This window comes from Lissotriton vulgaris, chromosome 6 (genome assembly GCF_964263255.1).
Source record: "Lissotriton vulgaris chromosome 6, aLisVul1.2, whole genome shotgun sequence".
NCBI lineage: Eukaryota > Metazoa > Chordata > Amphibia > Caudata > Salamandridae > Lissotriton > Lissotriton vulgaris.
This window is the reverse complement of record NC_141694.1, coordinates 88,325,820-88,352,162: the sequence shown is the minus strand read 5'-3', so window position 1 is coordinate 88,352,162 and position 26,343 is coordinate 88,325,820. Positions and strand designations below refer to the sequence as shown.

The 26,343-nt window shown below is 46.2% G+C and overlaps 1 protein-coding gene across 1 annotated transcript in view; it reads left to right on the top strand.

The window, feature by feature from the left end:
* YIPF3 (Yip1 domain family member 3) overlaps nt 1-7,572 on the top strand; it is a 150,694-nt gene extending 143,122 nt beyond the window's left edge. Inside the window, 1 exon segment of the mRNA XM_086925995.1 lies at nt 7,025-7,572. Within this exon segment, the coding sequence (XP_086782121.1) occupies nt 7,025-7,155 (131 nt within the window). The 3' untranslated portion in view covers nt 7,156-7,572.
* Nucleotides 7,573-26,343: the final 18,771 nt, after the last annotated feature.

The window sequence follows — 26,343 nt, the reverse complement described above, 5'->3', positions numbered from 1 at the left end:
GCCAAATCTATGGGGGCTTTACAGTCCACACCAGCTAAAAGTTCCTTTCGGCGCTCCTTCTACAGAGGAGGCTCCAAACAGACTGGAGCAGACAATACAATACCCTTCAAATCTAACACACAAACATCCTCTAACAAGGGATATTTTAGAGGAGGATATAGAGGAAACAACAACAAAGGAAGAGGTCGGGCTAACAACAATAATCAAACCTCTTCCACCACAAAACAGTGACTTCCCTCTGCTTCCCCGACAGCATTCCACTCCTGTGGGGGGCAGATTAACACAATTCCTACCTGTCTGGAATTCCATCACAACAGACAATTGGGTAAGACAAATTATCCAGTATGGCTACTGCCTCGAACTTATAGCAACTCCTCCACACATACCACCCAGGCAGCGTCCAATGTCTATAGAACACCTTACTCTGCTCAAACAAGAAGTTCTGTCACTTCTTCAAAAGGACGCAATAGAAATAGTTCCTTTACAACGGCAAGGAACAGGGGTTTACTCACTATATTTTCTAATACCCAAGGACGGGACACTAAGACCAATTCTCGACCTCAGGCCCCTCAATCATTACATACAATCAGATCATTTTCATATGATCACTTTACAACAAGTGCTCCCACTGCTGCAACAAGGCGATTTCCTTACAACACTAGATCTAAAGTACGCCTTCTTTCACATTCCTATACATCCTGCTCACAGAAAGTATCTAAGGTTTGTACTAGAAGGACCACATTATCAGTTCAAAGTCCTTCCATTTGGAGTGACAACTGCACCAATAGTATTCACAAAGTGCCTAGCAGTAGTAGCAGCACATCTCAGGAGACAACAAATACATGTCTTCCATTATCTAGACGATTGGCTCATAAAAGCCAAGTCATTCAATCAGTGTGTCCAACACACACATCATACAATTCAAACATTGCACGACTTGGGGTTCACAATCAACTACACCAAGTCGCACCTGCAACCCTCTCATATACATCAGTATCTAGGGGCTACAATAAACACGCCTACAGCTCTAGCGTATCCCAGTCCAGCAAGGATACAGAGCATTCAAACCTTAGTCACGGTCGTCCAACATCAACACTCTCTCCAAGCCAGAGTGTTCATGAGGCTAATAGGCATGATGGCATCTTGCATCATCATAGTACCATATGCAAGACTGCAGATGCGTCCAATACAGGAATGTCTAGCACAACAGTGGAACCAGGCTCAAGGGCAACTAGCAGACCTGGTGTTGGTAGACAGCCGCACACATCGCTCTCTGCAATGGTGGAACACCAAAAACTTGACAAAGGGGCGGCCGTTCCTCGAACCTGTTCCACAAATAGTACTCACAGCAGACGCATCTCTCACAGGATGGGGAGCCCATCTCCTACATCATACGACACAAGGACAATGGACGATTCAACAAAGATTGTTTCTTATCAACCATCTAGAGCTGCTAGCAATATTCTAAGCACTCAAAACATTCCAAGTACAAGTACAAAACAAAGCTGTCTTAATCCGGACGGACAACATGACAGCTTCAGGGGACCCGCCCTGGCCTGGCTTACCTCCTTTCTAGGGAACCGTACTCAGGCTGTTCAGCTGGCAGACTTCTCGGCTCCTACACGTGCCGTCCACTGTGGGGTACCTCAGGGCTCTTCCCTTTCTCCCCTCCTCTTCAATCTCTACATTCTCCCCCTTATATCTGCCCTGCAACAGATGGATGTCTCGGTTTTCAACTATGCCGACGATCTCCAGCTGATCTTTAATCTTTTCCCACCCCCTGCTTCCATTCACAACTTCCAAACCACCATGACCTTTATCAGCGACTGGATGAACTGTAATCACCTCAAGTTAAACCCCGATAAGACCGAACTGGTACTTAGGGGTGGCAGTTCCAGCCCTGGACCTCTACCTTCTGGCCCTCTTCCCTTCGTCCCCCCTTCACCCTCTCCCTCTGTAAAAACCCTGGGGATCAAAGTCAACAATGACCTCACAATGCGCTCACAGATCAGCACTGTGATTTCATCATGCTTTTTGACACTCCGCACTATTATGCAAGATCTCCCGCTTTTTTTCTTCTGCAGCCCTTAAGCTCATTCTTTTGGCCATGGTCATGTCACGCCTTGACTATGGCAACATCTTGTACACAGGCGCCCCTGCCTATGATCTTCGACGCCTTCAGCTTAATCAAAACCATGCAGCTCGACTGATTTACAAACTTCCCAAATTTCACCATGTCACCCCCTTGTTAAAAGTCCTGCATTGGCTTCCCATTCTTGAGCGCTCCTTATTCAAGATGGGTTGTATGACTTTTCAAGCCTTGGCTGGCACTGCACCAGCCTTCATTAACTCTAAAATTAAAGCATATGTCCCCAACAGAGACCTGTGCTCCTCCTCTCAATTCTTACTATGCGTTCCCCGCTTTAGGAAGAAGAAATCAGGGGGCCTGAAGTTTTCCACCTTGGCTCCGTCTTTCTGGAATGCCCTCCCAATCACTATCGGGTCCATCCCAGCTTACCCCGATTTACGTAAAGCCCTTAAGACCTTCCTCTTCTCACGAGCCTTCTCACCCTAGTCGACCTTCCCTGTTCTTTCGGGCCACCCGTCCTTAGCGCCAAGAAACCGCACGGTGATCGAGCGCTCTACAAATCCCTTAACTTCAACTTATGTATTATATACAAAAGCAGGGGGGGACACACTCTCTACAACTGTCCCAGCTTGCACAGAACATTTGGAGATGGGACATTCCACAGAATATATATCTACTAGCACAACACCTTCCAGGAGTTCACAATCAGATAGCAGATCTGTTAAGCCGGCAGACACAACAAATTCATGAATGGGAACTACATCTGCAAGTTCTTCAACCATTTTTCCACAAGTCGGGTCATCCAGACATAGATCTGTTCGCCACACAAGGAAACGCAAAATGCCCAACCTTCGCCTCCAGATTTCCACACCCGCTGTCCAAGGGCAATGCGATATGGATGAACTGGTCAGGCAGATTTGCGTACGCTTTTCTGCCACTACCACTAATACCATTAGTAGTACGCAAGCTCAGACAACAGTCTCTCAAATTAATCCTGGTAGCTCCCACATGGGCACGCCAACCGTGGTTCACCACACCGCTAGAACTCTCTCTAGTTCCACACCAAAAGTTACGCCTCGCACCATCCCTGCTAACGCAGAACTATGAAGACATCAGACATCCAGACCCAAATCAACTGAATCTGGCGATCTGGCTCCTGAAGTCTTGGAGTTTGATTATCTTAACCTACCACCACACTGTATGAACATCATTAAAGAGGCCAGGAGACCTACTACCAGAGCTTGTTATGCTGCTAAATGGAAGAGATTTGCCATTTATTGCAACAATAACCAAATTGATCCCCTGGACGCATCTATCCAGAATATCATTTGTTACCTTTTACATTTATAAAGATGTAACTTAGCATATTCATCCATACGCCTGCACCTTGCAGCAATTGCAGTGTATTTACAAAACAGACAACATGTGTCTCTTTTTCAAAGGTCTGCTATTAAAGCATTTATGGAAGGATTAAAAAGAATCATTCCCCCCAGGTTACCACCTTCTCCAGTGTGGAACCTAAATGTTGTTCTTTCAAGACTCATGGGAACCCCTTTTGCGCTTTTACACAAATGTGAATTGCAATTCCTCATGTGGAAAACAGCTTTCCTTATTGCTATTACCTCTCTTAGAAGAGTAAGTGAGATAAAAGCGTTCACAATACAAGAACCATTTTTACAACTACATTGTAACAAAGTGGTTCTAAGAACTAATCCTAATTTCCTTCCAAAAGTCATTACTCCTTTTCATTTAAACCAATCTGTAGAGTTACCTGCGTTTTTCCAAAACCCTGACTCTGTAGCAGAAAGAGCTCTACACACACTAGATGTTAAAAGAGCTCTTCGAAAAACAAAACAATTGTTTGTTCCTTTGTCTGCACCTCATAAAGGCAACCCCATCTCTAAGGATGGAATTGCAAGGTGAATTGTAAAATATATACAAATATGCTATCAAAAAGCAAAATGTCCATGAACAGTTCCTCCTAGAGCGCACTCCACACGCAAACTAGGAGCCTCTATGGCTTTCTTAGGGAGCATCCCCCTAGAGGACATATGCAAGGCAGCAACATGGTCTACAACACACACCTTCACTAAACACTACCGTGTTGATGTGCAAGCCAAGCAGCAAGCTGCAGTAGGCCAAGCTGTCCTTAAAACTCTTTCAAACTACTGCAACAGATACGGGTGACCACCACTAGGGGAGACACTGCTGCACAATCGATGAAGTGTAGTATCTGCAGCTCATATGCCTCAAACAGAAAATGCTACTTACCAGTATGCATCTGTTCTTGGCATGTAGAGCTGCAGATTACTACACGCCCTCCCGCCTCCCTGTCCCCCCCGGGACCTGTATCTGTTCCAGTTTTATCTTACTTAGATGCACACGCATGGACATCCTTTTCTTTACTTCTACTAACTCCATAATTTTCCATCATGGCGAAAAACAATCTAAGGATGGTGCTGATACCCATGCGCACTATTGCCCAAGGGAGGAGTCACCTATCTCGTGACTACAAAAGACTTCTTCCAAGACGACGACAACATGCTATCATCCGAGCCCAACACCAGGTGGCGATCTAATGCGAAGTGTAGTAATCTGCAGCTCTACATGTCAAGAACAGATGCCTACTGACTGGTAAGTAGCATTTTCCTTTCTTCAGCTCTTCCCTGCTTCTTTCCTTGTCTACCCAGAGTGAAAGTCACACTTTTTTTTAATAGTTTAATCTAATTATCGCTTTTTTTTCCTCGTAATTATGCCCTTAAGCTCATGACTTTGGGGAAAGGCTTCAGTTTCCTCCATTCTTTTACTTGTGATGTCCTTTTTGTGTCTGTTAGCACAAGCAACAGACTAGAGTCTCACCCCATAGATACATCTGCAAAAATATGGGAATTTTAGGATTATCCTCAAAATTCCCAAAAACTAATTCCTGCAAAGGTTTGGTAAATAATATATATTTTTTTAAATTAATCACTCCCAAGATAAATCATTCTAGGAAAAAAAACACCTGGAACCCTTTTACTGTCTGGTTGCATCTTCTTGTTTCCTTTATCACCTTTTCACTTCTGGGTGCATGGTATTACTCTGAAGTTTACTATCCGCCAGATGGGCGTATTCAGAAGCCCTGTACCTCCACTTTTCGATCAAGCCAATAACCTATACATGGTTATTGGCAATGTGTGGTTTAGAATTTACCACACATAATGCTCAATCTGTCTGACAGCTACACTCTTCTGCCCTGCACATGTCTATATTCTTTCAGGAGGTATGGACAACTTTCAGCCCTTGGGTGTGATCGGAGTCCCTTCTCTGTCTGAGAGTCCAGGCTACTTAGCACCCTTCCAAAATTCTGCACAACCTAGGCGAACAGCTCTCCTTTCGAGGTGCTTACTTACCACCTCCCATGCCCTTTGTAGCATTTCCCCATTCTCTGTAGTATCACTTCAGCAGAGATGGTTACAACACTTGCCTTCTTTGGTCCTCTGTTGCATGTGGGTGAGGCATACATCTCATGAGCTTTGCCTTATAGGTCCCTAAACTTTCATAATCAGAAATTAGCTTGTGGGTTATTTGCTGCATCATCTGCTGTCTCAATTGATTTTGAGGGTAAGTTAGCAGTCCTGACCTCACAAATATATGTGCTGCCTTTGTTTCCTCCTTTCCAAGCACATGTAAAGAACATTTAAACACCCCAGAAAGTTTTCCCTGTAGGACGTCTATGCCAGAAAAAGTCAAAATACCATTTTGAAGTGATTGACAGGGTAGAATCTTATTGTGTCTATTGGTGCAGACAATTGAGCAAGAGCAGTGAGGATGCATTCACGATCTTGCGCGTTCTTTCACTGGAAATGTTGTGCTGATGAGTGTTTTAGTTGCAGGTGGTCTGTCACAAAACTGGCATTTAGGCCCTCCTTCACTCCTAAAACACTTTTATTATGATCTATACATTTTAAGATAAAAATGTTAGCAATAATGTGCTTCTTCTACTCACTGTTTGTTACCAAATTATCATTCTGTAACACTTCTTATAGTAAACGAGGGTGTAGCGGTGTAGCAGTGTAGCGGGAAGGTATTGCGATGTCCTAAACCTCTCTGTTGTCGTACGTGTAATAACTGTGCTGTACATGATACCATGGGATATTAGCACTGTAAGGGTACAGCCCAACTGTACCTTTGTCACTACAGTTTAACTGTGATGCTGTGGCTGTGCTGCTGTATGAGCAGCTCATAAATACTTATCCTGGAGTACCCAAGTATTGCTAAAAGGAACATAGCATGACATCCCTGTCCTTGGCTTTACCAAAGGCATCACACATGAACCGGCCTACATTCATGGAAAAAACCCACATTTTGATTTTGTTTTTTTAGTAGTGCTTCTGTTCTCCATCACCATTGAATGGTTCAGCAATGTGGTCTTTATACCTTCCTGATTAGGCTTGGGCTGAGAGATGACACATCCTTTCCTTCTGGCTGTTTTTGTTGTGGCTTGTCTGAAATCGGGGAGTTTCTCTGATCTAGTTCCGCTCACAGAGATGTACATCCCACAAAAACATGTCTGGCCACTGGGGTGACCGCTTCAACCTGGTGATGAAGGAGCAGCAGTGTGGAGTCGGGAACACCCTCTCCTCACCCAGGCTCCCCCTGCCTTCAGAGCAGGAAGGCTGGGTGACGCCAGCTCTTCAGTGAGACCAAAATCTCTAGATTCCACTGTTACATAGCTGTGATATGGGCTGCACTTTCATGTGCTTAAATCAATTTTTGATGCTGTTGTGCCTTTAATTTATTTTCTTTCTTTCCATCTCTAATCCTATTACATTCAGTTGACCCTTCTCCTTCTTTTTTTTAATTATAATTTCCTATTTCCCAGCTTATCTTTTGTTGCCTTTTTTTCTTTGAACATAACGTTCTACAGTTTACTTTATTCTCTCTCACCTCTAGGCATCCTGGACACATTGGAAGGTCCGAATGTGCCCCCTTTCCAGAGAGTGGCCAGAGATATCCCCATCATCTCCTCTCCAATACTGAATGCAACGATGAAAGCCCTGGTAATGACAACACAGACTCATTGACTCACTGCTGCGCACACTGAGGACAGAGACTATGAGGGCAGACTCTGGCTGTAGACTCCGCTTCCTTCGAAGGATCGGACCATGGTCATACAATGAAACTGCTGGTCACTGGGTCAAACTTAAGTAGAGTGAATATATTGGATGCACACCTTCTTTTTCTATGTTTTAGGCTACTTTTATTTTAGATTGTATTTTAGAGGTGGTAGTATGGAGGGAACGCTCTTTAGCACCCTCTTTCTCTCTTTCATGCCTGACCCTGGCCTTCCACAGATCCCTTGGATAAGTAATCTTCAGAGACGATTGTGTGAACCTTCGCAGTGTTTTACCAACTGTGTTTTCTCTCCACCACTCAGAGCTTGATATTGTAGTCCGGCAAGGCATGAACTCCAACACTTCATTAAAAGGATGTTGATGTGATCACTGCACCTTCTTTTACAGCACAGTTTCAGCCTTTTGCCGACATTGCTTGCCATCCATGTTTTACTTTCTGTAAATGTAAGATTGTTAGACGGGGACCTGGAGGGTCGGCCGAGGACAAGAGGAGAGGCCTCCGGGAGGGCCGTCTCCAGCGATCGTACAGACAAGTAACTTCCCCCCCACAGATGGACACCACACAAGGATAAGGTCAACACTCTTTATATGGTTCTTGCAGCAAGGATATCAACGATACAGTGAGATCGGGACACGAGGGTCCTCTCAATTCTAGTCTCTGGAAGGGAAAGGGGGTAGCGGGACAGTCTTGGTACCGGTCTGGTACTGAGGTGGTACGATGAATAGCTCACAATCCTCGAGCTCGGAGTTCTGGAAGGTCGGGCCGCGGCAGCGCCAGCAGGCTCGGATGATAAGTCTCACTTGAGAAGGGCCGCGGCAGCGCCAGCCGGCAAAGGCGATGGTTCACACAAGGATGGGCCGCGGCAGCGCCAGCAGGTCCCGACGAGGATGTAGGTTGCAGAGGGCCGCGGCAGCGCCAGCAGGTCCCAACGGAGATGTAGGTTGCAGAGGGCCGCGGCAGCGCCAGCAGGTCCCAACGGAGATGTAGGTTGTAGAGGGCCGCGGCAGCGCCAGCAGGTCCCGACGAAGATGTAGGTTGCAGAGGGCCGCGGCAGCGCCAGCAGGTCCCAACGGAGATATAGGTTGCAGAAAGCCGCGGCAGCGCCAGCATGCAGGACGATGATTCACAAGGCAGGGCTGCGGCAGCGCCAGCAGTCCGTCAAGGATGAGTTCTTCTAGGTGTCTCTCGACTCCAGGATACAACTGCCTTCCTGCTCTGGAGCTGCCCCAGTTATAGGTCTGGCCTCCTTTGATGTCCGGACCCTCGCTCTTGGAGGTCGGGAGGTCCGGGATGAGGAAGTCCAGACACCCAGCAGGGGGGTGGAGCCAGCGCCCGGGGAGGCTGAGGGCGATCGGCACCTGGCGGGGGAGAGCCATCGACACTCCTCTCTCCCATTGACCTGCCAAGTGGTCCGCTCACCTCCTGGGTGGATGGTGGTGCCTCGATGTCGGGGCTGGCCAGGCCCAGGGTTGGGGTCGAGCTGAGGCCACGCGGCCTCGTGGTGCAGTGTCCAAGATGGCGGCTGGGCCGGGGCAAGGCTGCCGGTGGTGGCCCGGGCCGGCCGATGTTGGGGTGTTCGGGAGCGGGCGTCCTGTTGGGGACGGGTTGCGGGTTGCTTCTGTGGGTTGCCGGGGTGGTTCTTCTGGGGACACCGGGAGAGTCGGCGTCCGAGTCTTGTGATGCGGGGAGGACGCGGCCCCTTCACGAGGCCTGTCCAACAAAGATGTACTCGGTGAAGAGTCGGATGTACTCGGTGAAGAGTCGGATGTACTCGGTGAAGAGTCGGATGTACTTGATAGAATGTATGCTGCAATTAGTAAGATTTACTGGTAGCCCTTGTTAGAGTATACAGGATCACATAAATGTGATTGTAAAAGGCTCTTCCCCGGTGTACGAACAAGTACTGGTGAAGTGTGAGCAAGAAAACTCTACTTCAATTGCATGGTCCCAATTAGGATGCAGCTCAAAAAGAAAACCATATGGGGCTAATTAGGGTATAATGATTGTGCATTGTAGAGCAGATAGGCCTGCATGTAGGTTCAAACTAGGTACAAAACACAGGGGCCGATCTTTTGTTCTACCTCTGCACCAGAGATCCAATTTCCCTGCATTCAGTACTTGGATTGATTCCACCTCGAGAAGACTCAATTTCAAAGTGCTCTGCATATTATAACAAGCATTTTGTGGCATCAGCTTCCAGAAACTAGGGGCATCGTTATTATACAGGTGGGATGTCACTGACAGACTGTCTCACTACGAGGCAGCTGTATTACGATGAAGGTGGTAAGATCCTCGACTGTTGGGGGACAGACTGCGTCCTCTGACAGGATTTACGATCCCGGCGGGTACTGGTCGGACAGTAATCCCTACAATGCAGGTACCGCCATAGGGATTACGATGTCCCTTTTCGACAGACTTTTCATGGCGGTCCCACTACCATGGTAAGGCTGTCGGAAAGGGACTTTGGGGGCCCCCATGGGCCACTGGAATGTGGCCCTTGGGCACATGTAGTACCCCCACACAAATTCATGCACTGTGTGCCAGGCATCACATGATGCCTGGCCCACGGTGCATGAATGTTCACAAAGTGCTCAATAACACTGTGGTTTGTGCTGCAGTCATTTTCCAAGCCGCAGTGTTACTGAGCACTTTTCGGACCGCCATGTTGGTAGTCCCATTGTAATTCAGCGGGTGGGACCTCCAACTCCTTGTCAGGCAGTCCCATTCCCGCTGTGGTGGGGGGGGCTAGGTTAGGTGTGCTACAGGGCACATATATTCAGGGGTTTGTTCCAAAAGGCAGGGATGAGCAATTAGTACAATCTTATGCCCCTACACTGACAAGTGAAGTGAGGTATAATCAGGTAGTTCTGATTCACAGATAATTTTTTTAAAGATGCAGTGTATTTGTGTTCCCCCTCCATTCCAACCCCCCTCCCCCCCCCCCCGAAATCTTGAATGAGGTCAAAAGTGTGTTCAGTGGATAATTTGCAGGACATTTAATGTTGGGATCCAATGCAGGCACGGTTAATGGAATTTGTCCCCATTGACCTGGACAGCGCCATCCCATCTTCTGTTCTCCAAAGTGGTAATGGTGGATATCATCCTAGAAGGTGCCAGATGATGAATCATGCACAAGAGCTGAAATAGAAAGCGGAACCTCTAGAATCCTAGATTGGAATCAAGCTTGAATCCCAGGTTCCTCAACACCCTTGTCAGAGAAGAAGTCGCCCGGCTTAATATACTGAAACGCAAGCTCCCATGGATCCACACTGCCAACAGCGATAAAAACCTCTGATTTTTTTCTTTGTCTTCAAGAGCAAATTGTTCATCTGGTCATTCTCACTCCTCTACAAAATATTTCTGAAATGTTGATGCTGTGACACCTACTTTCACATCCGGCTGGAGGCAAATCTAATCTGTAAATTGGTATCGACCACCATGCCATCCGCAGCTGACAGTGAAGAAGAATTGGTTTTGCGATACTACTGCATCTAATTGTCCATCTCAATTCAGAAACAAATGTTTTTGTTCCACAGTGATGATAAAGGTCTACCCATAAACTTCCCAAACAGTGTTAGGATTCCAATTATTAGGCTGAATGGCAGAGTTGTTGTCAAAAGACTTGCGCCCTATTAGCTGGAGAGATATTAGGTGTAAACTGAGAATGGTCAAGGATGTAGAGATAATGCTCTGAGAAGCAAAGTGACCAAAGCAGCCTTGAATTAACTGCGGACTGACCCTGAGGTCAGGCAGTAGTTAAGTACAGTAGTGTGGGGCAAGACTGTTGGAGAAGCAAATGATTATGCGGAGCAGGGGTAACTAGGAGAAGCAAACTCTAAGCTATATAGCAAGAAAAAGCTTAGAATTCTCTAGAAGGGAAATGATTCCAGAAAGGGAATTGGGGGAAAGGTGTGTGCACATGGTGTAGATTGAGGCTTTAATGTTAAACACTTGAATTTAGTTTTACTTGGGTTTTAAAGATAGTGAAGATCTCTTCTCAAAGTTTCTGGTGTCCGCAGATGGTCTTGCCATTAATCCGCCAGTGGCTTATATTTGCCTCCAGTGTCTTTAAATGGCTGCCAGATAAACTCAGATGGAATAGCTGGGAAACGGGTCATCGGAAGCCATCCCAGTGGAAGGAAGGGGAGGTAATCTTGCAGAAAAATGCAAAGATGTGGAAAACAAAAATACTGGAAAAGGAAATAATTAAAAAAAAGAGTGCAAGCTTCAAGTTGAAAAGTAATACCTGGCAAACTGAAAAGGCGGGAGTCCATAAAATCCCAATGATAATGGATTTACAGGGTCAAGTTCACCTTTTGACAATCTGTTACTTGTGAATCAAGTCATTTGCAGATATAAGTTGTCTCTAGATACTGGTATGGCTTTATGGATCAGTTCCAGAGTTTACCACCTCTTCGCACAAATGTCTCCTAACACAGGTTTGTCAATCTAGCAGTAAATGTGTATACCTGGAGTAGATGGCGTTGTCAGAACATGTGTATGTCATCAGCTTCTTTCTCCCCTCACTTGGGACAGCATTTCGCTGCTTGCTGATTTTTGTCAGTTTTTTTGGTGTCCAGTTTGCCCTGTGTATCATAAATAAATGATTTTTCCTGAGTGGAGTTGAACTGATATCATACCACAAAGTAGACTTTGATACTTGCCAGAGATTTTGTACTTCCAGTGACAGCAGTTATTTTCCCCAAGGAAAAGGAAGGGTAAACTCATCTTCCCCAGCAAGTATAAGCAGCCAGTACCAGCCTGATATCCTATTTTTCTGTATTGATCTACTTAGAAATTTTGTTTCGAGGTTATCTTTTCCTTCATCAGCCATCTCCAGTGATTTCGCCCAGCTAGCCAGATGGTAGTATTTAAATCTGGAGATATTACCATTCGTTCTTAATAACATATGTTCCGGCAATGCCCTCTACTCCAGGTATTTTGGCAAGATGAAAGTGAGGTCCTTCTGACTGTGTTGGGGGTCCACTGTGGAGGTAAGCAAAAGTCTAGTTTTGTTTGCGGTTGCGAATGATGAGCGATTGAGGGTTCAATTAAGAAATAATCAGAAGAACTGCGATTCTCCTATTATCATGCCTAGAAAATCTAGATTTCATTAAAGACACGGAGGCTCACATTATGCAATGACTTTTACTTGCAGATCCAAGCCAGTCGCATCACAATACAAAGGTTCCAATAAGAACACTGAGAAAAGGTAAGACATAACACATAGCAACCATCAGCCTCTTTTAAATCAGGCGAAAGAAGATCCAGTAGATTCCAGAAGATTCAAAGTAAAAGCCAATTGAAGAAGGCAACCAGTTGGCTTCGTGGTGATGAAATATCCAAAGTAGATTAAGTAGAAGGGTTATCTGAAAGAAAGACAATGAAAATTGTATCCTAAAGGACAATGCAAACTGCATTGTTCTTTAGGATACAATTTTCATCAATTGTTCATCTGGATATGAAACAAACTGTTTCATATCCAGATGAACAATTGAACAATAAATTATAAACATTCAAAATACATCACATTAAGATTTTAAATAACATTATGTTAATTTATACCCAATACCAAAATACGGATGGGTTGGGCGGGATAATATGAGCCTCCGTGTCTTTAATGAAATCTAGATTCTCTAGGCATGATAATAGGAGAATCGCAATTTCAGTACAAGAACGGAGGCTACATTATGCATGTTGGTAGCCCTGTAAAACTACATTAGACAAGTGTTTAATTGGTTTACAATAATGTCTTGCAAAGGTATTTGCGTTAGACCAGTCAGCAGCTTTAAGGATATCATCCAACTTACCTCCGGACCAAAGAGACTTACTTGCCATGGCACCTCTAATAGAATGAGCTTGAAATTTGGAAATATCAATACCAGCTAGAGACATAGTGGACTTAACCCATCTGGCAATGGAAGTGGAGGAAATCACCTTATGAGGCTTAACAAAGGAAATGAGAAGTTGATTCTCATTAAGCGGTCGAAGATTAGACATTGTCATAGCATACGCTTTCATACATTCAACTACACAAAGTTTCGGAGAAGGATCGAAACGAGGATAGAAGTTTGAATCAGACATGGTCTTGGTTCTTCTATAGACCTCAAATTTAACTCCAAATAAATTATATGACCTATTGGAGATCTCCAGAGCTTTAACATCAGAAACTCTACGACAGGAGATAAGGCAAAGAAGCGTTGCGAGTTTAATAGAAAGAAACGTTCTGCTCAAAAATGAATTATCCGGCCAGGAAGTGAAGAGATCTAGTATCAAATTCACATCCCAGAGAGAATCATATTTCGGCCTCAGGGGTCTTTTTAGACGAATGCTCTTCATTACCTACAAACAATCAAATTTTTACCGATCGACTTGCCGTTAATAAGGACATGACCAGCAGAGATCGCCGATCTATAACAGTTGATTGATCTATAACTCAATCCTTTGTCAAAGAGTTCAGCGAGAAAATTCACTATATCAACGATAGGTGCTTGAGTGGGATCCAAATCCCTCTCCATGCACCAACGAAACCAGCATTTCCAGATATTGTTGTATCTGTAGTGAGTTCCCGGTGCCCATGACTCTCTGAGGAGAGTAGAAGCTGATGACGAAAGTCCTGAGACTTCGTTAGATCGCCTGACACTCTCCAGGCAAGAAGGTTCAAACTCACGGATAGGGTCATTAGGTGAGGATCTCCGTTTACGTCCGTAAGGAGATCTTTCAGGGAAGTTATCAGAAATGGAATTTCGAAGGTCAGTTTCAGAACAGTGGGGAACCACGCCTGTGATGGCCAGAAGGGAGTTATTAGGACTAGAGAGCATCGGTCCTGCCTCACTTTCTGCAAGACTCTCTGGATCATTGCGAATGGGGGGAAGGCATAAGCATTGATCCCTGACCAGGGTTGGAGAAATGCGTTCACTGCCTGTCCGCCGGGATCCGGCATCCAGCTGAAGTAACGCTCTAGTTGAGAGGTGAGACGTGTCGCAAATAGGTCTATTTCGAATGGACCCCAATAAGAATTTAGTGAGTCGAAGACAGCAACGTTCAGTTTCCAATCGCTGTAGTCCGTAAGGAATCTGGCATTCCAATTGGCCGAAACATTCGACTTCCCTGGGTAGTATTCCGCTCTGAGGGTAATTTTGTGTTCTAAACAGAACATCCAGAGTTTACTTGCTAGGTTCGAAAGGTCGGCAGACTTCGTACCTCCCAACCGACTGATGTAGGCTATTGCTGAGACATTGTCCATTTTCAGAACAACCGAACTCCCCTGTATTGAGTGCTTGAAACTCTTAAGGGAGTAAAGGCCGGCAGTAAGTTCTAGGAAATTTATATGCAGAGTTGACTCCTCCTGAGACCAAACGCCACCCATATTCCGGTCTAGGAAACATGCTCCCCAACCATGAAGGGAAGCATCAGAAGAATTTGCAATTTGTATTAATTTTATTAGCTAGACGAGAAATATGTATTGAGTGGGTATCCCATAACCCTTCTAAGAGAAGTGGGTGGCTGGCTTCGGTCCAAAGGATATGGAAATTGGACCAGAGCAGTGAGCAAAATAAGAAGTTGGAATTTTGGGACCTATGGTAACAGGATACATAGGACTGGGCAAAATGGTATGGAAGTACAGTGATTAAGCAATATTGCAATTATCCCATGTACTAGGGACTAGGGCTGGAGTTTCCAGAACTTCTCTCTTTTGGACCTTATGGGACAAGAAGATTGGGGACTCACTCTATAAGTCATCCACCTGGTCATTGAGTAAGCAAGACCCCCTGCTTTCTTCCAAGCCGCTTGAAGCATGAATGAGGACAACAGCAAAAATGAAATGTGTATAGCAAAAAAGAAGATTGTGTAGAGGATCGCCACAATTTTTATACATGTTAACTACTTAACTATAAACATAATACTTTTCTGAATGTATCCTTTCCTTCAGATCGTAAATTTACAGACAAAAAAGACAACTAGCCCTGAAGGTGTCTAGAAACAGTTAGGTTTTATATGCATTTTAGGTGCCATACAAAAAGCCCAAAACTCAAATCTATCTTTTTCCTTACTTTTTTAGTTGCCCAAAACTTACAATGGAGTTGTGGGATCAAATGTTTTTTAATCTTTGAGTACCCAGGCGGAGAGTAAATGCCTACAACTGATTTTCTATATATGAGCATATGTTGATGGTGTCAACATTGCTTCAGGGAACTCTTCTTTCTTATATTTTTATTTAAATCGCAGAAATGCAATTGAGTGATTTGTCAAACAAAATCGGTCACTCGTCAACCCTCAAAAGGCTTCGAGCCAGCACAGGCAGTGGCGCAGAAAGGGTGCCACATGCCCCATGTAAGGAAGGATAGGGCCCCATAACTTCTGGTCTGCTGGCAAAGAAAAGCTGCTAGAACTGGGATGCCTCCATGTTTGCTGGCTACGCCCTGAGCACAGGCTCCATTGCTATTACCCCCCATCCTGGGACAAGTGCTCTCAGATCTGGACCCTAGCACCCCAAATTCATACCTTTGACCTCACCTGTGTACTGTGGATGGCTGGGCTGGTCTTGCCCCTCTGAAGGCTTCTGGCACTTGCCATCAGTGCACACAAGGTTAGGTTTGGGATGCAGGCACTGTCTAGTCTGAGTGACTATGACCATCCTTATATATCTCTCTTATTTTTGTATTTACACTAGGCCTGGGCGGTAAATTCCATTCCTCTTGCAGAATTTGCGGAATGTAGGTAATTTCGCGTTCCGCCGAATTTGGAAAAATTCTGCGATCCGCGGCTTCGAGGAATTTTTTGCTTGTTGTTCGTGCTTTCAAAATGCATGTTTGCGAGATATTCTCCGCCTCCCCCCCGAGCACGCAAACCGTTCGCAAACAGGAATAAAGCACAGCGAACAGGCGGAAGAAGCAATACCGCATTTATTTTACCGTTTCGCAGAGCTTTGCGTAGCGCGACTACTCAAATTCCGCTCTCACCTAATTTACACATAGCACTTAGTCCGCATAGATCACACAACAGCCTGGAAATAATATATGTGCATCAGTAGTGTGCACTGTATTAAGAATGGATGATGGCCATAATGATGAGATAAGTTGTGGAGGACCACGGGTGTATGAGAGCTTATATTGGACATTTTCAAATATCTACAGTATTGGTGCGTCATTCACACCCCTGTTCGCTAACCTAGTTCTTTTGTCCTTTTCACTTGCAAACAGTCCATGCATCCTTCCATGTATCCTTTCATTCCTTCTGTGAATTTCTTCACTTATTTATTTGTCTTTCCTTGCACCCTTCCATTCAAACAGCTTTTCATTCATGCATCTACTCTTCATTCATACAGCCTCCCTGTCACTAATACATTAATATATTCATTCAGCCTTGCATATGGGTTTTAACTCATTCACTCGCATATGAATTCACTTTTCCAACGCTTTCATTCATCCATCTGTTCATTCATTCTCCCTGCTACTAATGAATTTATTAATTGTGCCTTGCATATATTTTTAGGTCTTGTATACCAGATCACGCAAGCTGTCTGGTTCCAAAAGAACTGTTGAACTTACAGTTCTTACCACTGGTTGGGTTTGTCACTCTCACATGCTTGCTTTTATTTGAGGATTGCCTTTCTCTTTTTTTTCCTCCCTACTCAGAGGGCATACCCTCTTCACCCTCCTTTTGTATCTTTCCACTGCTCACTTTTAGGGAACTCATTTTTGCTTTTTGGATAAGCACTTCATGAGGGTGTATGTGCTTTCCAGCTCTCTCCCTTGTATGCTTCTCCCCACGAAATACCAGTCCCATGCTCTGTTTTCCTCTCCCTCGTGTGCTGCTCATTCTTTCATGTGCTTTTCCCCCAAATTCTCCCATGTTGTCAATAATTGTTTATTATTTTACTCACACGACCACTCACCTTTCCTTGAACTCTTCCATTCATGCACCTGTTCATTGATTATTCGTGTTCACGTGTGCATTTTCATCCTTCCCATCGATTATGTATTTCTTTATTGCTACTTCAATAGAAATGACATGATTCGTGTTTATTCCAGTGGCAACATCATGCTCCAAGCCAACCCCAGAAATCTGAACTCATTTGACTTTATCTTTCGTACTCTGCTCAAGATTAAAGCTACCACCATGGTGACCTGCATTTGACCCACCTCCTGTGAATGTAATAAAGGGTTTGCAGCATATGCTGGTGCAGATCCCATGCTGCGCACACTCTTACCATCTAGTGTTGGGCTCAGACATTCCAGATTGGTTCGAGGTGAGTTTTGATACCTTCTGTGAAACCCAAAATTCATCAGGACACAAACCATCACAAAGTGTTTTTGTGTCATCTGGTTCAGATTTGATTGTATGGCTCTGCAGCTGCTGTGCATCGAAAATTAGATAACTCTGCACAGTGTAACCAGAGCACCTTCAGCCAAGTAGTCGACGAGAAAAGATGAAGAAGGCACAGATACGTTGACCACTTTGAAGCCAGCTCCTTTGACTTGCCTTGGGCCAGGTCTTATAAGAGTGACTCTTCTGAGGTTTAGATATGGAGAGCACACCATTTAAATTTTATGTCTCCTACCTCAGTCTACTTAGGGACCACAATGAGGCAGCCTATTCAGAATTTACCACCTTGAGATCCAAGAAAACAGTTTGGCAACAAAGGGACCGATGTTGGGCACATTAGTCCACTATGCTACACCAAGACTCTACTGAGCTGCCTTCTGCTGTGGCCACATAGTACTTCAAAGGATTAGGTTCACATGATGAACGCCTTTGAATGAGTTCGAGTAAGGAGTTAAAAAGGTAAAGTTAACTGCTTCACAGGTAGTGGTAGGGACGGGTTCTGTCCGCAGTGTGAAGTTGTTGCGATGAATAATGGCGAGGCCTCCTCCTTTTTTGGGGTTCTATCGACCATTTGTCTTACCCTGTGGTGTTCCCTAGGGATCCTCGCTAAGTCCGACACTTTTTAACATCTATGTGTCTGACTTGGCGAGGATCATTATATCACATCATCTGGCTTTAACATCATACGCAGATGATACTTAACTGGTGCTAGCTGTTAATAACAATGGGCAGAAAATGGCCCGCAATTTCCAACTCTGAATGCTTGCAATTATCGAGTGGATGACTGAGAATTTCCTTAAACTTAACTCAGATAAAACGGAGGTGATGGTCTTCGGCAATCTCTCTCCGGCCTGGTCCCCTACGTGGTGGCCAGCAGATCTTGGACCTCCTCCCACCCCGGTTGCCAAGGTTAGAAACCTGGGGGTCATTTTTGACCGTAAACTGTCGTGTATGCATCATGCAAACGCTGTGGTTTCCTCCTCGCTCTTCATCATAAGAATGATTAGGAAACTTCTCCCCTACCTCCTTATCAACATGATTAAAACTCTAATCAGCACTCTGGTGATGGCACGCATCAACTATTGCAACGGACTCTTTGTTAACGCCCAAGAAAGAGTAATGAACAAGCTGCAGCTGGTGCAGAATGCGGCAGACAGCTCCACTGGCTGCCTGTAATACACAGAACAAAATTCAAAGCCTTATGCATTGCTTTTAAAGCAATTCACGCCTCTGGACCGGCTTTTCTGAAACAAGCTCTATGTCCCTATAGGCCGGCGCAATCTCTACGGTCCTCCACAGCAAGCCTCTTCGAGGTCCCAAAAACAAAGAAAGTTTCATGCGGTGACAGATCCTTCATTACTTCAACTGCCAAACTCTGGAATAGCCTACCATATCAAATCAAGATCAGTACATCCTTGTTAACCTTTCGTTAGCAGCTAAAGACTTGACTTTTCAATCAATAATTCCTACCTTACAGTCAGTCTATCCACAAGCACCGAGACACCTACGGATATTTGTGCGCTCAACAAATTTCCTAAATAAATAAATGAAAGGGAGGGTCTCTACGGTAGTCCAGAAAAGCAACAGAGGCGGAGTCTGATGTTTGTTTCCTCTCAAGAATCCAACTCCAGATGCAACATAGAAGAGCATCTTGCCAGCTGGCAGGACAGTGCCCCTTCTGGGGCACTGAGGACCGAACAGTAACCCTCAGCCTCAAAAGGAAACACAAAGATTATCCCCCGTCGGGATCGACCTGCAAAGGAGTCTCAATTCTATGCCAAGAAATGACCATAGGATGTACCATGTCTTGCTTTCTCTACAGTACCCACAAATGTAGAAGGCACAAGTCTAGACACTGGTACTGTTGTAGACAAAGTGCAGTTTTGTAAGCCCCATTCAAGTCCCAAGAAAAGTCGAAGCTGGGAAACCAAGCCTCGAAGCCAAGATGGCACCAAGACATCAACGGAATCGATGTGTACCGAAACAAGACTTAACACCTGGCACAGAGGACAGAAATCAACCAGAACACAGGCAGCATATGTTATACATTGAACCTATAACAGGACACACTGTCGCAAGACCTACTTCATCCACCAAACCACAGCATAATAAGATCAGATTCACCTTTGAGGAGTCATCGGATCCTATACAATCCCAATAAAAGACATGTAGACACCGCACCCGCACCAAGAATAGAGGAGGCTACACCATATACACAGCCTCCAGGCATGTCTCTAGGTCCAGGGAACTGCAAGCTTAGACCTGTGGTATAGGGGTACACTGCTGGTGGCTGCATTTTATTCCTTTCAACCCCGCTCCCCCCGCGTGAAATGCCGGTAGGAGTCCACCTGGCAACCATTTGATCCTTTTAGAAGCATCGGTGAGGTGGAGATGCGTCCCCGAGCCCTGATCAAATTGCCATAAAATGTGCGAGGCAATGAAACATGTCGGCCTTTCCAATCAAAATGGTCCAAATATGCCCTTCTTTTTAATCTGGACACTGTGAAATATAAATAATGTATGAAATAAGTAGGCCACAACTCATTTTAGCTTTGAAAATTATTTTCTCTTTAGCACTTTACCGGGTCCAGGTGGTTGATGGATCATATGATCATCTACATGTTATTTGTCTTCACCTTTGTACACACAATTTTAAGACTTGGGCAAAATTCTCACTTTCCGTTTTCTTTTCTTGTCTTGAAAGTTACAGATGATGACAAGGTGAGCAAACTGGTGAGTAACAACCAGTAACTCTATGGATGGTGCTTACGTGAGGTACTTTCTGACTTCCCTCACCTTTTTTCTTTAATTGATGTGAGCTTGGCTGTGGTTGGTTGACAAATTTAAACCTTTTAGAAAAGAACACTTGTAGGTGGGCCTGACTGATAAGTAAGTGTGGCCTAACCTAGGAGTATACAAATATCCTTTTTTGATGTAAAATTAAAAAATTACAGTGTTCTATGTAACCAGGTCACTGGTGTATGGATGTCTCTGGCTCCCTCAAGTGGTTCAGATCTCGACACAAATGCGTAACCGTTTTGGATATGAGGCAGCTCAAGCATTATTGAGAAGCCAGATGATGCCTGTCATGGCAATTAAGAAGAACCCAATGGCGGACCTTCCAATCTGCACCTCATCCTAGTTTTGTTTTATCAAGAGTCCTGCGCAAAGTCACTCCAGCACCGCCGTTGTGTGGTGCCCCTGTGTTCCAGTTCTTTAATCCATAAAGCAAAAGGAGGTGCGTCAGGTGATGAAGTCAAATCAGTCTTGTTATTTCAAAAGCCTTTATTTATATATTTTCTTCCATCAAATACAATTCGTCATAAAAACAAACAGCCAGATCTATCCTTCTGATCGCTTGCCGCTCAGCCAGATCTATCTTTGTGCTCTCTCGCAGCTCAGCCAGATCTATCCTTCTGATCGCTTGCCGCTCAGCCAGATCTATCTTTGTGCTCTCTCGCAGCTCAGCCAGATCTATCCTTCTGATCGCTTGCCGCTCAGCCAGATCTATCTTTGAGCTCTCTCGCCGCTCAGCCAGATCTATCCTTCTGATCGCTTGCCGCTCAGCCAGATCTATCTTTGTGCTCTCTCGCAGCTCAGCCAGATCTATCCTTCTGATCGCTTGCCGCTCAGCCAGATCTATCTTTGAGCTCTCTCGCCGCTCAGCCAGATCTATCCTTGTGCTCTCTCTGGCTGCTCAGCCGGGTCTATCCTTGTGCTTCATCTCACTGCTCAGCCATGTCTATTCTTGTGCTTCATCTCGCTGCTCAGCCAGGTCTATCCTTGTGCTTCATCTCACTGCTCAGCCAGGTCTATCCTTGTGCTGCATCTCACTGCTCAGCCAGGTCTATCCTTGTGCTTCATCTCACTGCTCAGCCAGATCTATCCTTCTGATCGCTTGCCGCTCAGCCAGATCTATCTTTGTGCTCTCTCGCAGCTCAGCCAGATCTATCCTTCTGATCGCTTGCCGCTCAGCCAGATCTATCTTTGAGCTCTCTCGCCGCTCAGCCAGATCTATCCTTGTGCTCTCTTGCTGCTCAGCCAGATCTATCCTTGTGCTCTCTTGCTACTCAGCCAGATCTATCCTTGTGCTCTCTCTCGCTGCTCAGCCAGGTCTATCCTTGTGCTCTCTCTCCGTGCTCAGTAAGATCTATCCTGGTGCTCTATCTCGCTGGTCAGCCAGATCTATCCTTGGGGTCTCTCTGGCTGCTCAGCCAGGTCTATTCTTGTGCTTCATCTCGCTGCTCAGCCAGGTCTATCCTTGTGCTTCATCTCACTGCTCAGCCAGGTCTATCCTTGTGCTGCATCTCACTGCTCAGCCAGGTCTATCCTTGTGCTTCATCTCACTGCTCAGCCAGATCTATCCTTCTGATCGCTTGCTGCTCAGCCAGATCTATCTTTGAGCTCTCTCGCAGCTCAGCCAGATCTATCCTTCTGATCGCTTGCTGCTCAGCCAGATCTATCTTTGTGCTCTCTCGCAGCTCAGCCAGATCTATCCTTCTGATCGCTTGCCGCTCAGCCAGATCTATCTTTGAGCTCTCTCGCCGCTCAGCCAGATCTATCCTTGTGCTCTCTTGCTGCTCAGCCAGATCTATCCTTGTGCTCTCTTGCTACTCAGCCAGATCTATCCTTGTGCTCTCTCTCGCTGCTCAGCCAGGTCTATCCTTGTGCTCTCTCTCCGTGCTCAGTAAGATCTATCCTGGTGCTCTATCTCGCTGGTCAGCCAGATCTATCCTTGTGGTCTCTCTGGCTGCTCAGCCAGATCTATCCTTGTGGTCTCTCTGGCTGCTCAGCCAGATCTATCCTTGTGGTCTCTCTGGCTGCCCAGCCAGGTCTATCCTTGTGCTTCATCTCACTGCTCAGCCAGGTCTATCCTTGTGCTTCATCTCACTGCTCAGCCAGATCTATCCTTGGGGTCTCTCTGGCTGCTCAGCCAGGTCTATTCTTGTGCTTCATCTCGCTGCTCAGCCAGGTCTATCCTTGTGCTTCATCTCACTGCTCAGCCAGGTCTATCCTTGTGCTGCATCTCACTGCTCAGCCAGGTCTATCCTTGTGCTTCATCTCACTGCTCAGCCAGATCTATCCTTCTGATCGCTTGCTGCTCAGCCAGATCTATCTTTGAGCTCTCTCGCAGCTCAGCCAGATCTATCCTTCTGATCGCTTGCTGCTCAGCCAGATCTATCTTTGAGCTCTCTCGCAGCTCAGCCAGATCTATCCTTCTGATCGCTTGCTGCTCAGCCAGATCTATCTTTGAGCTCTCTCGCCGCTCAGCCAGATCTATCCTTGTGCTCTCTTGCTACTCAGCCAGATCTATCCTTGTGCTCTCTTGCTACTCAGCCAGATCTATCCTTGTGCTCTCTCTCGCTGCTCAGCCAGGTCTATCCTTGTGCTCTCTCTCCGTACTCAGTAAGATCTATCCTGGTGCTCTATCTCGCTGGTCAGCCAGATCTATCCTTGTGGTCTCTCTGGCTGCTCAGCCAGATCTATCCTTGTGGTCTCTCTGGCTGCTCAGCCAGATCTATCCTTGTGGTCTCTCTGGCTGCCCAGCCAGGTCTATCCTTGTGCTTCATCTCACTGCTCAGCCAGGTCTATCCTTGTGCTTCATCTCACTGCTCAGCCAGATCTATCCTTGGGGTCTCTCTGGCTGCTCAGCCAGGTCTATTCTTGTGCTTCATCTCGCTGCTCAGCCAGGTCTATCCTTGTGCTTCATCTCACTGCTCAGCCAGGTCTATCCTTGTGCTGCATCTCACTGCTCAGCCAGGTCTATTCTTGTGCTTCATGTCGCTGCTCAGCCGGGTCTATCCTTGTGCTTCATCTCACTGCTCAGCCATGTCTATTCTTGTGCTTCATCTCGCTGCTCAGCCGGGTCTATCCTTGTACTTCATCTCGCTGCTCAGCCGGGTCTATCCTTGTGCTGCATCTCACTGCTCAGCCAGGTCTATCCTTGTGCTTCATCTCACTGCTCAGCCAGATCTATCCTTCTGATCGCTTGCTGCTCAGCCAGATCTATCTTTGAGCTCTCTCGCAGCTCAGCCAGATCTATCCTTCTGATCGCTTGCTGCTCAGCCAGATCTATCTTTGAGCTCTCTCGCAGCTCAGCCAGATCTATCCTTGTGCTCTCTTGCTACTCAGCCAGATCTATCCTTGTGCTCTCTTGCTACTCAGCCAGATCTATCCTTGTGCTCTCTCTCGCTGCTCAGCCAGGTCTATCCTTGTGCTCTCTCTCCGTGCTCAGTAAGATCTATCCTGGTGCTCTATCTCGCTGGTCAGCCAGATCTATCCTTGTGGTCTCTCTGGCTGCTCAGCCAGATCTATCCTTGTGGTCTCTCTGGCTGCTCAGCCAGATCTATCCTTGTGGTCTCTCTGGCTGCCCAGCCAGTTCTATCCTTGTGCTTCATCTCACTGCTCAGCCAGGTCTATCCTTGTGCTTCATCTCACTGCTCAGCCAGATCTATCCTTGGGGTCTCTCTGGCTGCTCAGCCAGGTCTATTCTTGTGCTTCATCTCGCTGCTCAGCCAGGTCTATCCTTGTGCTTCATCTCACTGCTCAGCCAGGTCTATCCTTGTGCTGCATCTCACTGCTCAGCCAGGTCTATTCTTGTGCTTCATGTCGCTGCTCAGCCGGGTCTATCCTTGTGCTTCATCTCACTGCTCAGCCATGTCTATTCTTGTGCTTCATCTCGCTGCTCAGCCGGGTCTATCCTTGTGCTTCATCTCGCTGCTCAGCCGGGTCTATCCTTGTGCTGCATCTCACTGCTCAGCCAGGTCTATCCTTGTGCTTCATCTCACTGCTCAGCCAGATCTATCCTTGTGCTCTCTTGCTACTCAGCCAGATCTATCCTTGTGCTCTCTCTCGCTGCTCAGCCAGGTCTATCCTTGTGCTCTCTCTCCGTGCTCAGTAAGATCTATCCTGGTGCTCTATCTCTCTGCTCAGCCAGATCTACGCTTGTTCTCTATCTCGCTGCTCAGCCAGATCTATCCTTGTGGTCTCTCTGGCTGCTCAGCCAGATCTATCCTTGTGGTCTCTCTGGCTGCTCAGCCAGATCTATCCTTGTGGTCTCTCTGGCTGCCCAGCCAGGTCTATCCTTGTGCTTCATCTCACTGCTCAGCCAGGTCTATCCTTGTGCTTCATCTCACTGCTCAGCCAGATCTATCCTTGTGGTCTCTCTGGCTGCTCAGCCAGGTCTATTCTTGTGCTTCATCTCGCTGCTCAGCCAGGTCTATCCTTGTGCTTCATCTCACTGCTCAGCCAGGTCTATCCTTGTGCTGCATCTCACTGCTCAGCCAGGTCTATTCTTGTGCTTCATGTCGCTGCTCAGCCGGGTCTATCCTTGTGCTTCATCTCACTGCTCAGCCAGGTCTATTCTTGTGCTTCATCTCGCTGCTCAGCCGGGTCTATCCTTGTGCTGCATCTCACTGCTCAGCCAGGTCTATCCTTGTGCTTCATCTTACTGCTCAGCCAGGTCTATTCTTGTGCTTCATGTCGCTGCTCAGCCGGGTCTATCCTTGTGCTTCATCTCACTGTTCAGCCAGGTCTATCCTTGTGCTTCATCTCGCTGCTCAGCCGGGTCTATCCTTGTGCTCTCTCTCGCTGCTCAGCCAGGTCTAACCTTATGCTCTCTTTTGCCGCTCAGCCAGGTCTATCCTTGTTCTCTATCTCTGCTTAGCCAGATCTTTACTTGTGCTTGGTCTCGCTGCTCAGCCGGATCTATCCTTGTGCTCTAGTTTGCTGTGAAGCCAGGTCTAATCTTGTGCTCACTCTTGCTGCTCAGCCAGATCTATCCGTGTGCTCCATCTGTGTCTTCAAACCATCAAGACATATCGTCCTTTTAGATCTGTCTGCAGCGTTTGACATGGTTGCGCACCCAATCCTACTGGACAGGCTCAAATAATTGGGCTTGCGGGGATAGTACTCTCTTGAACCCAGTCCTACCGCAAAGACCGCTCTCAAAGGGTCCTTCTCCAAACCCACAAATCTGAACCGAAGCCACTGTGGTGCGCGGTGCCAGAGCGCTCGCCCTTGAGTCCATTGCTCTTCAACACCTGTCTGGTGCCACTTTTCTTCCTCATTGCTTCTTGGGAAGTGAAGGCATTATCCTATGCGGATGACATCCAGCTGGTGTTCTCGTTTAAGGATCCCTCTGCTGATTCTTTAATGAGATTTAAGAAGTGTCTGAAGCCTAAAACTTAATGCCGAAAAGATGGAGGTCTTGTTTTTCGGCCAGGCATCTCCTCCCCCGTGGGACTATGGTGGCCTTTAGAAATGGGACCGACACCGGCAAATACAGTGAAAAACCTGGATGTCAAATGGGACACCGACCTCTCTTTATTAGCCCAAGTCCATCATATATCAGCCTTATGCTTTGGGAAGCTGAGAAGTACAGAATGCTGCTGCAAGATTAAGTCGTCAAGTCCCGTTCCGTCACCACATCTCTCCACATACTAGACAACTTCACTGGCTACCTGTAGCCAAAAGGATAGAGTTCAAGTTCCTGACTCTGGCATTTTGGGCGATGCACAATAGCTGCCCAGGATATCTAAAACGTAGGCTTTGCCTGTATCAACATAAACGCATGTTGAGATCTAACTCCTAGATTCTGCTCCGTGTACCTCAATTCGCTAAGTCCCGTATGGTAGGCAGGTCTTTCACCGTGGGGAAGGCAGATTGTGGAACTCCCTTCCTTCCCAAATGCGTCTGATGAAGTCAGAATACGAGTTCAGAAAGACCTGAAGACTTGTCTTTTCAGCCAATACTAACATCTCGGTTGGACCTCCCTCACCCGCAGTGAACGGGTAGAGCCGGGACAC